The sequence below is a fragment of the Thalassophryne amazonica genome, chromosome 19 (assembly GCF_902500255.1).
Source record: "Thalassophryne amazonica chromosome 19, fThaAma1.1, whole genome shotgun sequence".
NCBI classification, from domain to species: domain Eukaryota; kingdom Metazoa; phylum Chordata; class Actinopteri; order Batrachoidiformes; family Batrachoididae; genus Thalassophryne; species Thalassophryne amazonica.
In genome coordinates, this window is record NC_047121.1 from 161,667 (window position 1) to 177,762 (window position 16,096).

The window sequence follows — 16,096 nt, forward strand, 5'->3', positions numbered from 1 at the left end:
CACCAATTAAGGGTCAGGGTGGGGGAGGGGGCAGTAGACTATCAGGTGGTGAGAGGACTTGAGGCAGGATACACCCTGGACGCTAGTCTGTCACAGGGCCACAAATAGATGGACACACATTCACACCTGCACACACAACTATGGACAAAGTTTCCAATCCACCTAACCTGAATGTCTTTGGATGTGTGAGCAAGCCAGAGCACCCGGAGGGACCCACACAAACACAGGGAGAACATGTAAACTCCACTCAGCAGGTGGGAATTGATCCCATGACCTTCTTGCTGTGAGGCAACAGTGCTAACCATTAAGGCACCATGCGACCCATAAATTAATACTCAAATATTGAACTGTGTTTTTCTATATGCATTCCAATTTCATTATATATTATTATGGGCCCAAGCAAAAAGTGCTGGAGCCCTCTTGAAATGGCTGACATTATTATTATTATTATTATCCATCCATTTTCCATACTTACTTACTCCATTTGAGGCTCAAGGTAGCTGGAGCCTAATTATTATTATTATTATTATTGTAAATATTATTCATTAAAACTATCTGGGGTTCAGAAACTCTAAGTGCTGCACCAATGAACCATGTCTCATAACTTACAAATTGCACCCACTACTCATGTGCTTCCCCTGGGTTGTGAGTATTCTGACTGTGCCTGCATTGTGGGTTCAACCATCCACAGTTAAACTGTAACATTAATAAAGCCTTAATCTTCTGTTTTAAACAGGTGTCAGAATGCGTGGTGTGCCAATCAGCTGGTCATACTGTTAACAGGAGGTGGAATATACCCCAATAAAGGTAGCTATTGTTTCACACTTAAAATCAGTCTTTTGTTTCATCACAAAAACACATACATATGTAACAAAAACTTCAATATGACAAATCTTTGTAGATATGTACGTTGAGCATTTTAAAAGGAATAATGTGTTGGGGTTCTGCTAATCGGCCCGTTTGGCTGTGTTTTTGAGTTTGGTATCTTTGTAGGGTCTTTTTTCATCTGTCTTTATTTTCTGCTTGTGTGGGTGTGTGGATATGTGGCATGCGTCCTGCACCTGTGTGTGTGTGTGTGTGTGTGTGTGTGTGTGTGTGTGTGTGTGTGTGTGTGTGTGTGTGTGTGTGTGTGTGTGTGTGTGTGTGTGTGACAAATCCGAGGTGATCTGTGTCACGTGTGTGGCCCGCACCTTTGAGTGTGTGTGTGTAATAGACATGAATGGTTCTGTGTCATGCAAGTGGGGGTGTGTCCTGGCATCCGGCACTTATCCTGATGTTCTGCACCTGTGAGTGGGGGTGTGCCTCCCTTCTCTGGTGTGTGTGCCTTTCAGCTCCTGCATGTGTGGGCTGGTGTAATCACCTCCCCTCATCTCTGGCTCTGTCTTTTTCCACTGTCTATTCAATGTTCTGCCCCTCGCATGCAGTTTTTGATTACACTCTGTTCTGTTGATCTGATTTTGTGTCTGTGGTTAGATCTTTCGTTCAGTCATTAGTTTTGTTATCCATTTATGATTTCTCATGTTTCTGGATTGTGGTTTGTCTTTTATTTTGTCTTGATTGTTATTTTGGTTTGGTTTGATCTAGGCCTGGGCGATTATGTGATCATGATCGATGATTGTGAGAAATTTCAGGTCGATTACGATGATCAGCTCTGAGCATATTTCTCGATTACACGTGCACATTGTTGCAATAGACATATAATACAGTTGGTGGCGCCAATGCAACACTACAGATGCAAACCACCATCATACTCGAAGAAGAAGCACGTGGTCACATGCGTGACAACAGCCAATCAGAGACGACCTTTTACTTCTTCGCTTCTGTTTCGAGTTGTAAACAGCATGAGCGAACATGGAGTTAATTGCGGAGCTGAGAGCAGCGAAACCACTGAGTTCAGTAAGCGAAACAGATGTAAGCCATGACTTGGAGTTATTCTCCGAAGATGACGCTATCTGTGAATATCTTTCTAACTTTACCGAAGTGGTTTGGTGTGTGAGACTGGCGTGGTGTGTTCGCCGCTCCTCTGGTTTTTCTCCAGTTTTCTCGTTTGTAACTTGGTTTTTAGTGGCTTGAGTGTAATTTTTCATCTTTGGGTATGCACTGGATGTGGTTCTTGGTCCTTCAGTGTGCATTTTTAACCATTTTTGATTGTTTAGTGCTTTTTTTGCACTGCATGACGCCGCACTTCACTCCCTCGGCTAGTGCAATGCTAAGCTACTCTGCAGCTGAGCTACGGAGCCTGAACAACAACAATGTCCCTCGGGACATTCTCGCTATCAGAGAGCTTGGTTTGCTCCGCCGACCTCGCTGCGTCCACAGAGGCTCCCGGAGAAAGTTTGTATTCCACGGAACTGGGTCGTCTGTGCTGGTCATCTGGTCAGCTGAGCGCATCGGCGCCCTCGTCATCAGAGCGCTGCAGCTTCTGGGACTTGTAGTCCTGATGTGACGACAGCGGTTTCTGACACTCTCCGGGCGCTGGATGGAAAACGTGGAGTGGATTTTAAGCTACTCAGGCCTATTCAAAGATGTCAGTCTGTCAAACCGACAGAAGTCTTCAGTTTGGGTCTCATTAACATCAGATCACTGTCCTCAAAATCCCTGTTGATCAACGATCTAATTATGGATTATCACTTGGACATGAAACCTGGCTCAAACCCACAGCTGTTCTTCCTCTGAATGAGGCCTGCCCACCAGGGTACACATTTAGTTACATGTCTCGTGGTGCGAAGCAAGGCGGGGGTGTTGCTTTTATTTATAAGTCCAGGTTTACCTTATTGACTGTTGGGGGTCATAAATATAATTCATTTGAGCATCTGATTCTCCGCTCTGCCCATGATGCTACATATTGTCAGGGTCAGAAGTATGGAAATCAGTCATATTATTTTGTCACTGTTTATAGACCTCCTGGCCCATATTCTGAATTCTTAGATGAATTTGGTGCATTCATCTCTAGCCTGTCAGCTAGTGCGGACAGCATTTTCATTATTGGTGACTTTAACATTCATATAAATAAGCCCTCTGATCCCCTTTGCAAGTCATTTATGGAACTTGTGGATGCATTGGGATTCCAGCAATGCATTCAGGATTCAATGCACATTAGTGGAAATACCCTTGATTTGGTACTCACACGTGGCCTTGCTGTCACAAACACTGACATTTTGCCTCTTGCCTCGGTGGTCTCTGACCACTCATTTATTAGGTGTGCATTTATGTTGCCGTGTTTAGTGGACCGAAAGCCTTGTCTACTTCTGCAGCGACACATTAATCCCTCAACTATGACTGAACTCGAAGCCAGACTGACTGAAATTTTGGCTTCAGGTTTGGAGAATGTTCAATCAGTGGATAGTCTTGCGGATGGCTTGAATTCAGCGTTCAAGGCTACACTGGATAAGGTTGCACCCCCTCTTTTAAGGCCACGCCTTCCCAAGGCACAGTCGCCTTGGTACAATGGTTACTTGCGTGACCTTAGGCAGAAGGCTCAAGGTTTGGAACAGAAATGGCATAGTTCTAAATCAGAGGTGTTCCACCTTGCATGGTGTGATGCTGTCTTAGATTATAAGCATGCACTACTGCCTATAAAGCGGGTTGATTATTCTGATTTGATCAATAAAAACAAGCATAACTCAAAGTTTTTGTTTGAAACTGTAGCTGTTCTCATTCATGGACGGCCACCTGTTATTCACTCTCCCTTTTCAGCACAGGACTTCTTGGACTATTTCGAGAAGAAAATTGAGCATATCTCAGCAGGCTTTGGTCCAACCACCACATACTGCTATGGAGGTGGATGCGCCCACTGAGGTGTTACCCAGATTTACAGATTTTGATGGTATCTCACTAGGCGCGCTGACGAAGCTTGTGACGTCTACTAAAAGCACAACCTGTTTATTTGATCCTATACCAATAAAACTGTTTAAGGACCTGTGGCCCATTCTTGGGCCGACTGTGCTGGAAATTATAAATCTCTCATTAACTTCTGGATCTGTTCCTAAATGTTTCAAGTCTGCAGTGATTAAACAGAAATCCAATCTCGACCCTAGTGTATTGAAAAATTATAGACCAATATCAAATCTATCATTTTGTTCTAAAATCCTGGAAAAAGTGGTTTCGCGACAGCTCATGTACTACCTCACTGAGAATAATCTTTTTGAGCCAATGAGTCTGCTTTTAGAAAATATCACTCCACAGAGACAGCACTTACTAAAGTAGTGAATGACCTTTTGTGAACAATGGACTCATATCACTACAGTCTTGGTGCTGCTGGATCTTAGTGCTGTGTTTGATACTGTGGATCATCATATTTTACTCAATAGGCTGGAGAATCACTTTGGGATTACTGGAACTGCTCTTGCATGGTTGACGTCATACCTGTCCAGTCGTTCTTACTGTGTATTGTGTAATGGCACCTCCTTTGATCGTAGGGACATGAAGTTTGGGGTTCCCCTTTATGTAGCACCCCTTGGGAATATACTGCGGCGCTTTGGGATTCCCATTCATTGCTATGCTGATGACATTCAATTGTACGTGCCAATAACTGCTGGTAATCTCATTCACATAAAATCTTTGGAAGATTGCCTTGTATCAGTAAGAACTTGGATATCTAGTAACTTCCTACTTTTAAATTCTGATAAGACTGAAGTTATGGTTCTTGGTCCAGCGAGGTATCGGCATCAATTTGATCAGCTAGCACTTAGCTTAGGTTCATGTATTATACATCATACGGATAAAGTGAGGAACCTTGGAGTAATTTTTGATCCTACGTTGTCCTTTGATCTCCATATTAGAGACATTACGAGGACTGCTTTCTATATAGCGAAAATTCGTCCCATCCTGTCTATGGCTGATGCTGAGACTTTGATTCATGCATTTGTTTCTTCTAGATTGGACTATTGTAATGCTCTATTTTCTGGCTTACCGCAGTCCAGGATCAGGGATCTTCAACTGGTTCAAAATGCTGCTGCCAGACTTTTGACACAAAGCAGAAAGTTTGACCACATTACACCCATTTTGGTGTCCCTGCACTGGCTTCCAGTTGCTGCAAGATCGAATTTTAAAGTACAGTGGTCCCTCGCTATAACGCGATTCACCTTTCGCGGTCTCGCAGTTTCGTGGATTTTTTTAGTCCAATTTTGCATGTTTTTTTTTTTCTTAACAGCACATTGTGTTCTGTGTCATCAAGCAGGCCGGTCGTGGCACCGTGAAGGGAGTGTACGCGCATTGTGTTCTGCGTGTCTGTTTATAAGAATCTTCTCGCCCAGAAGAAAAAAAGAGCGGCAACAACTACCCATAACTGTGTTCTTCACTCGTAAAAAGACACCTGCACCGAGGTGTGACTCAGTGGAAAAAGGCGCGACAGCGGCACGGCGCTAGGACGAAGAGGCACGATCAGAGGAACTGTGAAATACTGGTGAGTCACCATTAATAATTTCTTATGTGTCCAACCTCGTAGGTTGATCGTTAAAATTAAATTTGTTAGTTCTAAAAGCCATCATAATTACTTGTAAGAAAACATTCCATTTTTATTTCTCAAAAAAATGTTTGGGCCTGAAAACAGGTTGGTCTTATTTTTCTACTAAGGTTTGAACTTTGAGAGTGTTTACACAGGAGAGAAAAGTGAGAAAATGTTAATGCCTGTTTGAGAAAAGTGTATGAAGTGTGTAGTGAGGGGTTTTACAGCCTTAAAACGTCTATAATAATTGTAAAAAATAACGCTGACTACTTCGTGGATTTCGCTTATTGCGGGCTATTTTTAGAACATAACTCCCGCGATAAATGAGGGACCACTGTATTGTTATTAGTTTATAAACTTGTTCATGGACTTGCACCTCCCTACCTGGCTGACCTGGTAAGCCCCTATGTACCAGCTCGGGTCCTGCGTTCTCAGGGTACAGGACTTCTGTGTGTTCCCAGGGTGAATAAAAAGTCTGCCGGTCACAGAGCTTTCTCCTACCGTGCCCCAGCTCTGTGGAACGATCTCCCAGCACACATTCGGCAGTCGGATACTGTGGAGACTTTTAGGTCACGTTTAAAGACTCATCTGTTTTCCCTGTTTTATCATTAGTGTTATGTGTTTTTATTCTTGTATTCTTTAATGGTCGTCTTTTTAATTGTGTTTTAAATTTTTAATTCAGTTTTTTTTTTTATGTTGTGTGAAGCACCTTGAGACGATTTCATCATGAATTGGCGCTATATAAATTAATAAATTTGAAATTTGAATTTGTTGGGAAGAAAAATCACTCAACGTTGGTTGTGTGGCGTTGGTTTGAATATCTCCAAAGTGATGCGGAGCAAATTAAGCCGATGTGCAAGGTATGTTGGCGGTCAGTGCTCTCAAAAACCGGCAACACAACAAATCTGTTTAATCATCTGAAGAAGTACCACCCAAGTGATTATACAGAAAGCATGAACATGCGAGCGGAGTCTTCACAGTCTGCCACTGCTTCCAGCACACGTAGCATTAGCAGTTCTGCCGCTTCGAGTGGTGCAGCCACCGAACCAAAGCAGCAATCAATCGTGTCATCTTTTGCAGCCATTGCGCCATATGAGCAACATTCTAAGAGGAGAAAAACTACTACACACGCAATTGCTTTTTTGCCTTGCAAAAGACATGATGCCTTTAAACTCAGTGGAGAAAGAGGGATTTAAGCATTAATCAAGTGCTGGACCCGAGGTACCAAATCCCTGGCAGAAATTATTTTTCTCAAACTGCAATGCCACAGCTTTATGACGAATGCCGAGGAAAGCTGGAGACTGAGCTTAAAGATGTGAAATACTTTGCAACTACCAGTGACATTTGGTCAAGTCGCACATCGGAGCCTTATTTGAGTCTCACAATACATTACATTGACAAGGAGTGGGGTCTTCAAAGCACACGCTTGCAGACGGTGTATTTTCCAGAGGACCACACTGCCGAAATAATCAGTCAGGGGCTGGAGGATGCACTGGAATCATGGGGCCTGAGCCAAGACCAACAGGTGTGCATCACAACGGATAACAGAGCCAACATAGTAAAAGCTGTTGCTCTGAAAGGCTGGACTCGGCTGCAGTGTTTTGGTCACCAGCTGCACTCAGCTATAGGTGAGTAAAAAATAAAGTTGTTCCATATTAATGTTTAACTTTAAAAATAACAGAATGATATTGGTTATTATTTTATTGATTTACTATTCTTTCTGATGCTATATCTGTTTGACATATCAAGTTTTTGGCTGTCCCTTAATTTTTTCTAACAGTTCCTGAATTTTTTGAGATATAAAGTATTTTTCTAAATTTATGTGAACTGTTATGATATTGTGTTTATATTAAAAGTTTGTAATTTTTTTTTTTTTTTTTTTTACTTTTCTTCAGAGGGAAGCATGAAGGACAAGAAAATTGAGAGAGCCATCAGTGTGTCCAAAAAAGTGGTCAATACTTTTTCTTACTCATGGAAAAAGAAAAGGGTACTAGCAGCTGCTCAAGATGAACTCAAACTGCCAAAGCACAGGTTGATTACAGAATCCCCTACCAGGTGGGGGTCTCGTCATGCCATGATAGCAAGAGTACTGGAGCAGGAGAAGGCTATTGCAAAGGTTTTATCAGATGATCGAAAAAACAGGCACCTGATTCCAACATGGCAGGACATTGATGTTTTGGAGTCTGTCCATAAGGCCCTAAATCCACTCATTGACTTTACTGATGCCCTTTCTGGAGAAGCATATGTTAGTGTCTCTTGTGTGAAATCTGTCCTTCAGCTATTCAATGAAGAGGTCTTGAAGCCAGCAGATACTGACACAGACCTTACCAAGGCCATCAAGAGTTCAGTCACCAGCTACCTAATCAAAGTGATCAATTTGATCACTTTGTTCGTGCTTTCTTAGTTATTCTCATTGTTTAATTATTTAATTTATTAGCACAATAGAAATTCATAACAAAATAGTGCTACAAAGACTATATATATATATATATATATATAGTAAAAAAAAAAGATGCAATACGAGCATAATGTGCAAGAGGGTGCCATTATCCACAAGATAATGTGCTGATTCACTGCAGCCAAATTACTTCCTGTAAATAACAACATTCTCACAAATGTATATGATTACTTTATTTCTTCCCCAGGTCAGACAACCATTTGAACTGCTTAGAATGGACCTGATTGGAAAACTATAGACAACTAAAACTGGCTATCAGTACATCTGTGTCATGGTTGATTACCTGACAAAATGGCCACAAGCTTATCCGCTCCGCAACGAAACGGCAGCTGAAGTAACAACATGCATTATCAAATTTTTCCATCAGTTTGAAGCCCCAAAAAGGATACTGACTGATCAAGGAACAGAATTCGTCAATGCGGTAATTTTGACAATACTATAAAATATGTTGCTGAAATATTTTGTTTTTATGAATGCATTGTTAAAAAGTGTTTTATTACAAATATATTCATCTTGCACATAATTTTTTAAAACCCATATAATATGCATTCGTACTGACAGATAAACAAGAACATATGTGCCAAGTTGGGAATTGCTCGGAGTCTCTGTTCACCTTACCATCCTCAAACCAATGGGCTGGTCGAGAGGATGAATGGTACTAACAAAGGTGAGGAAAATCATTGACCATGGCTTCATTATATTCTCATTGTGGGACCAGAAATATCTTTTGGGAGATGGCTTTTGCCAATTCTGCTATTGTTTTAGAGCTCTTAGCAAGGTGGTGGCCAACAAACCAGAGAACTGGGACAAATATTTGGATGCTGTCATGTTTGGGCTCCGAACAAAAAAAACAAACTCATAACCCAGTTCTCTCCATTCTTCTTGATGTTCGGACGAGAGGCTCGGTACCCAACAGAGGTGCCAGAGCACTTCATGGTTGGTAAACATGTCTCAATCTAATAATTTTCTAATGTTGAAAACATGAACTAAGAATGATAAAACATTTGTTGACAATTTATTTATAGGTAGATGGCAGTGTTGAAGCTGTTGTGGCAATGGAAACTGTTTCAGAGGACATAAAGCGGCTTGATGACATGAAACAAATTATTCATGGAAATGTCACCAAGCAGCAAGAGACTACACAGACGAGACTGAAGAAATAGACCGGCAGCCCAGAGCATTTTGGTCAAACGAACAAGGTACCAATATCTGAGTACAGGATCATGCACTGTGTAACCAAACATATACAGGTTATTAATGTCTGGCGAGAAGCCCCTGCTGCTTTTGGCCCCTGGGACCCTGAAGAAGGGGCAAAAAAATGTGCTGGGTCAAACATTGTGGGTACCACATAAAACTAAGTTTTTCAAAATGAGCATACTTCACAGATTTTTGAATAGGCCCTGCCAGACATATTGTCCTCTGCGTAAGGGTCGCCAGACCACCTCGAAGGGTCCCTAAATATGGGCTGGATTAAACATTGAAGGTACCACACAAAACCAAGTTTAAATGAACAATTACAGTCCACTAAATATAAAATGACTAATGCCAGACAAATTGTCTGCTGCTTTGGCCCTGCCAGACACCCCCAAAACTGGACAGTTTTACAGCAGTGGTCTCTGCTGGCTTTGTTCAGTAAGAAATCTGATAGGTTGCAGAATCCTTAATAGTAGGCCTGGGCTGTACGTGGTTATTTCTATGTTTCAGGAGGTTATAATTTGAAAGCTGCAATTGTAATGAACATATTATTAATATGTGTCCTACAGTATTATAATATAGGCCTAGGTTATTTATGCCCCACTGAAACACTGATACCCATCAATAAGGCACACACCCACCTGTACCTCTTGTATCACTTAGGTGAACTACATCACGAATAAAAGATTGAAGATGGTCCCACTTGATATGATACAGGATTTATTTTATATTTTTGCTCTACACTTCCTCTTGAACATTTCCAACTGTGACAGCCACATGAGCCACATATTAGACATAATATTTTAGGCTTAATGATCAGGGTGAAGGAGACAAAAATGTTTAAGGAATGGTTGAGGATTCAGAACATACAATATGGGCTTATCCACAGGACCTACATTTAGTACCTGAATATAAAGAAAGGTTGATTTGCCAAATTTTCATTTGAACCTTAAGTAGCAATGTGTATACAACCCCTGGCAAAAATTATGGAATCACCGGCCTCGGAGGATGTTCATTCAGTTGTTTAATTTTGTAGAAAAAAAGCAGATCACAGGCATGACACAAAACTAAAGTCATTTCAAATGGCAACTTTCTGGCTTTAAGAAACACTACAAGAAATCAGGGAAAAAAAAAAAATTGTGGCAGTCAGTAACGGTTACTTTTTTAGACTAAGCAGAGGGAAAAAGTCTGAGGCATGGACTTAATGAGTGACAAACAGTACTCTTCATCAATCTGGCTCCAACTTTCTCTGATTGCTGTTGCCAGATCAGCTTTGCAGGTTGGAGCCTTGTCATGGACCATTTTCTTCAACTTCCACCAAAGATTTTCAATTGGATTAAGATCCGGACTATTTGCAGGCCATGACATTGACCCTATGTGTCTTTTTGCAAGGAATGTTTTCCCAGTTTTTGCTCTATGGCAAGATGCATTATCATCTTGAAAAATGATATCATCCCCAAACATCCTTTCAATTGATGGGATAAGAAATGTGTCCAAAATATCAACGTAAACTTGTGCATTTATTGATGATGTAATGACAGCCATCTCCCCAGTGCCTTTACCTGACATGCAGCCCCATATCATCAATGACTGTGGAAATTGACATGTTCTCTTCAGGCAGTCATCTTTATAAATCTCATTGGAACGGCACCAAACAAAAGTTCCAGCATCATCACCTTGCCCAATGCAGATTCCATGATTGCTTTTCCTTAGCCCATTGTAACCTTGTTTTTTTCTGTTTAGGTGTTAATGATGGCTTTTGTTTAGCTTTTCTGTATGTAAATCCCATTTCCTTTAGGCGGTTTCTTACAGTTCAGTCACAGACGTTGACTCCAGTTTCCTCCCATTCGTTCCTCATTTGTTTTGTTGTGCATTTTCGGTTTTTGAGACATATTGCTTTAAGTTTTCTGTCTTGACGCTTTGATGTCTTCTTTGGTCTACCAGTATGTTTGCCTTTAACAACCTTCCCATGTTGTTTGTATTTGGTCCAGAGTTTAGACACAGCTGACTGTGAACAACCAACATCTTTTGCAACACTGCGTGATGATTTACCCTCTTAAGAGTTTGATAATCCTCTCCTTTGTTTCAATTGACATCTCTCGTGTTGGAGCCATGATTCATGTCAGTCCACTTGGTGCAACAGCTCTCCAAGGTGTGATCACTCCTTTTTAGATGCAGACTAACGAGCAGATCTGATTTGATGCAGGTGTTAGTTTTGGGGATGAATATTTACAGGGTGATTCCATAATTTTTTCCTCAGAATTGAGTGAGTCCATATTTTTTTCTCCTCTGCTTGGTCTAAAAAAGTAACCGTTACTGACTGCCACAATTTTTTACTAAACTTGGTTGTGTGTGGTACCTTCAATGTTTAATCCAGCCCATATTTAGGGACCCCATCGAGGGGATCTGGCGACCCTTACGCAGAGGACAATATGTCTGGCAGGGCCTATTCAAAAGTCTGTGAAGTACACCCATTTTGAAAACTTGGTTTTATGTGGTACCCACAATGTTTGACCCAGCACATTTTTTTGCCCCTTCTTCAGGGTCCCAGGGGCCAAAAGGAGCAGGGGCTTCCCGCCAGACATTAATACCTGTATATGTTTGGTGACACAGTGCATGATCCTGTACTCAGATACTGGTACCTTGTTCGTTTGACCAAAATGCTCTGGGCTGCCGGTCTAAAAGGAGCTCCTAAACCTACCTTCCAAATAGGTGATACGGTGTGGAGGGAAAACATCAGAAGCCAACAGAGAAAAGGTGGCAAATTGGATCCAAACTTCCTTGGCCCTTTCACACTGACAGCATTACATGGAAAAAGCGCAGATCTGCTGGCAGATGATGGCACTATTATTAAAAAAGTCAATGTGGATCACTTAAAAATTGCAAGGAAGGAGCAACCTTGAATCCCTCACAAAATCCAAAAAATCAAAATCCCCTGCCTCAAGTGTAGCCCCCTCAACTCCAACAGCATTCATTCAACCAGCGCCATCGGCCTCCACAGCGCCACTGGCCTCCACAACAACAACAGGCCATGACTCAGCAGCTACCATAGCAGCTCCAAAACATGTACACACCCCAAACGAAAAATGTATGTAGCATATCGAATTAACCAGTTGAATAGCAATTTGTGAAACTTCGAGTATAATATTGATGGTAATAATGTATACTGCAATATTCGTCTCCCCAGATGTTCAGGAAACATGGGCTGGAAAAAATGTCCATGTTCTTCTTTCCAAAGTGGGTCCCTACAAACTGTTTTTTGGGATATTGCAAAGATTGCTCCTAATAAAGAACTAGAGAGTGTGGTACTGATTACTTATTTAATGAAATTCTCAATTCCACAAGCAAGTGGTTGATGTTAAAATATTTACAAAACACAGTCTTGCAATATGCTTTTGGAATGAAATCCAGTGTCATACTTCATGTCATCTTTGACTACCTTTTATAGGTAATCAATGCATATTTAATGATGCTTGTACACAAGTACAACCAAAACAAGGCTGGTGAAGCTGCTCTGATTGACACATTTGCGATGACTGCTATCTGGAAGAAAAAAACTGGCAGAATTCGGGTATGTTCTGCATTTTAATGATTCAGGATTTTGAGAATGTTGCAAATACACATTTTTGAAGTGACAGACTTTGTTTTTAATACTACAAGTACTTTCAGATTGATCCAATGGCACACAAAGTGATAGTGGGAATTGTGAATGAGAACAATCATTGGATGCTGGTGGTGAGAACAGGACCATTGCACACATCTCAAAACTTCAAACTCTGTATCTGTAGTGGTATATACACGACAAAATTAGCCAAGTACTTGATTAAAATTAACCATGCATACATGATTTAAGCTAATAAAAGAGGAAACACAATACCGTAGACTGTAGAATATCACAATACCTAATGTGTTGTGTTTGTCTATGAACAACAAAAGGTTATGTACCCACATAAGGCTCTTTTTGTGGATCCACTTGGAGAAACAAATGAAAAGATCAAGACCTGTTTAGAGTCTACAAGGTAAATTTGATTATAACCTGTACTTGTGACCAGTGACTTGTTAAAAGATTTTTACACATGTATCAATACTTTAGAGCATTCATGAGGAAGAAAGGGTGCAGTGTTTCAAGGTGGACATGCAGCACTCTCCCACATTCAACTCAGCAAGATGGTACATCCAGTGGTGTCCTGGCCTTAAAAGTGAGTGTGCAATACAGATCTCTAAACATTTTTTAAAACTACAAATGGTTACAGAGGCTGATGGAGAAAGTATTAAATGTGCTGATATTATACATTCACTACATATAATACTCAAGTGTTTGAAAAGTACATAACTGATTTGGGGGGTGGGGGGGTTGATGACATCTTCATGTCATTCTACTAATCAAAGTTGTCTGTAGTTTGCACAGAAAATTTTACAGGGAGATGAAATAGACCTGGACACCCCACAGACGGTCTGTGGGCAGGTTAAGGCTGGACATAGCCACTTCCCTCGTCAGAGAATCTGGTACATTTCCTTTGTTTTTTCTCAGCATTGTCAATCATGCATGTTGTCTTAGAAATATTAAACCATTTAATGAGTACTCTGCAATGCAAACTGTATTAATCTAAACATACTACAATGTGTGTTGAATACCATCTATATTAACAGATGATCTGAGCAGTCTGTGCTTTTATTGTGGAATGGAGGACCATGATGAAGCACAATGGGTAAGTTATTCACATTAGGTATGTGCAAAATGTGACTCACAACATCAAAGAAAAAATGCTTTTTGGTCCTTGGTCAATTAAAAAATAAATTTTTAGATTTGTGCCCAAAGCCTCCCACGGTGAACTGTCTTCTACAGGAGTCTGATGTGGAATTACAGGGGCTGGATAATTGAAACTGCTGTTGAAAAAGTTATCACCTTATATAAAAAAAGAGTTGTGGTACACTGACTCTAATCTGTAGACAAATGTATTATAATAATAATAATAATAACTCAGCTGTGTTTTTTCAAAAAAAAAAAAAAAAAAAAGTAGTAAATACATTTTCAGGTGCTAAATAAGATGTCTATAGAGGCTTTGCACGTGACATCACAGGTCACATGCAGGGCGATGCCAGGCACAGCTGAAGGTCAAGTTTAGTCGGTCACAATACGCTTGGCTGTGTAAACAAGCCATCTCAACTTGTCTTTCCTCCGTTTTTTGCCATTTTTCCGCTATTACGCCATGGGTAGGGTTAGAGACAGTAAAAAAAACAAAAAGCAAGGGGTCTAGATGTATGAATTCCATATAATAGGTGAGCATGGCACTACGTCACATCCAGTTAGCAACGTGACCCCAAGGAATGGGATTTGTTCTCAGTGGTTTGTTGTCAGCAGCTCTGCTAGACAATGGGGGAGAGGTTCTGGGCTGTGTACACAGTAAATGCCAGGCTGTCCACAGGGGTCATGAATAAAGTAACAATACATGTCTTTGTTTACGCAGATTGGCTGTGACATGTGTCAGAGGTGGTACCACTATACCTGTGTACAGAAGCCTCCTTTGGATCAGGAGTACCTGTGCCCTGGGTGCAAGTGATGGTATCTCTTGTGTTAAAAAGTACCATGGCATGTTTAGGTTGTTAGTGATTGTTTTTAATTTTATTGATAACATATATAGATTTTAATATTCTTTATACTGGGTTTATTGCAACTGCAATATTTTTTTAGGTTTTCACATAATGGCTTAAATCCTTATTTTAATATTGTGTTTCTTATGTTTGCAGTGGTATTATAATATAACAAAACAGTTTGTTAACTTTATGTTGTTGCTTAAATATTTATTTTAATATTGTATTTCTTATCGTTTCTGTGTAGGCTCTCAGTTCAACATTCAAGCTTCTCTACGATTTCTTATCGTGTTTAAAGTGGTGTGAAAATTACAAACAGTTTAACTTTTTCATATTATTGCTTAAATATTTTTATTTTAATATTGTATTTCTTATCATGTTTAAAGTGGTGTTATAATTAAGACAGTTTGCTAACTTTTTCATATTATTGCTTAAATGTTTGAATTTTATTGCATATCGTGTTTCAAATAAAATAAACACTTTATACATTTAGGTTTCTTAGGTAATTGCTCAAATATTTTAATATTGCAGTTGACATTGAGTGTGTGTGTGCATGCGTGAGCCACTTCTGAAGACAGAAGTTAGGTGAATTGGTGACTTAAATGACTGTACCCAGGTGTGTGTGTGTGAATGTGCTGGTTGTCTTTATGTGGTCCTACTGTACACTGGTGATGGGTACCAATGGCAGTGTACCGTAGGGTGAGGCCTACCACTTGCTCCATTACTGCTGGGATAAGCTTCTACCCCCCGTGACCCTTGAGTGGAGTAAGTGGGTACAGAAAATGAATGAATATGATCATGTTTAGAATGGCGTTTATATACAATAAATACTTTATTACCTTAATTTCATTAAATTGCTGGAATTTATTTTAATGCTGTTGTTGTGTTCTTTATGTTCCGGGTATGCATAGTGTTTAAATCACAATTAAGCCTCGGTCCCACCGAGTGAAGAAGGAGCCACGCACCCTGTTTTTTCGTTTCGTGAGCTATCGTGGCAGTAGAGTTGCTCAGAGTGGCTCTTAGAGGCATTATCTTCAGTTAACGAGGCTCCTCTCTGAGCGTGGCGCTAATTTCAAGATGTTCAAAATTTAGCAACAACAGCGTGGCGCAGTTTGCATTCGAGTTACTGCGACGGCTTAGAGGCATTTGCGTGGTGATTACGAGTCTGCTAAAAACCCATTACCCGTGCGCCTGGCAGTTACGCAGGACCTGAGAGGCTATTTTTGGAACAGCTCTCCTCTTGCGCACACAATTCCACCTGCTCTGTGCGCTGAGCTCTATATAAATAATGTAATCATTTTCTGCCAAACCTTGGATGCTGAAAAGACCTCTAATCACTTCTGGAATCACAGAGGACTGTTTCATCTGGACGCTTTTTTTTCCCTCTCTTTCCTGTTCCATGTGGA

The 16,096-nt window shown here is 40.6% G+C and overlaps 2 protein-coding genes across 3 annotated transcripts in view; one reads left to right on the plus strand and one right to left on the minus strand.

Annotated features, from left to right (window-relative positions):
- The window catches only part of jkamp (jnk1/mapk8 associated membrane protein), a 186,456-nt gene that overhangs the window by 153,756 nt on the left and 16,604 nt on the right, over window positions 1-16,096 (minus strand). The gene's annotated exons all lie outside the window — the stretch shown is intronic.
- LOC117532014 lies at window positions 12,094-13,883 on the plus strand. The gene is made up of 7 exons (XM_034195229.1): window positions 12,094-12,403; window positions 12,547-12,669; window positions 12,768-12,833; window positions 13,035-13,117; window positions 13,192-13,297; window positions 13,498-13,604; window positions 13,749-13,883. Coding segments are annotated over exons 1-7 (591 nt in total). The 5' UTR covers window positions 12,094-12,298; the 3' UTR covers window positions 13,750-13,883.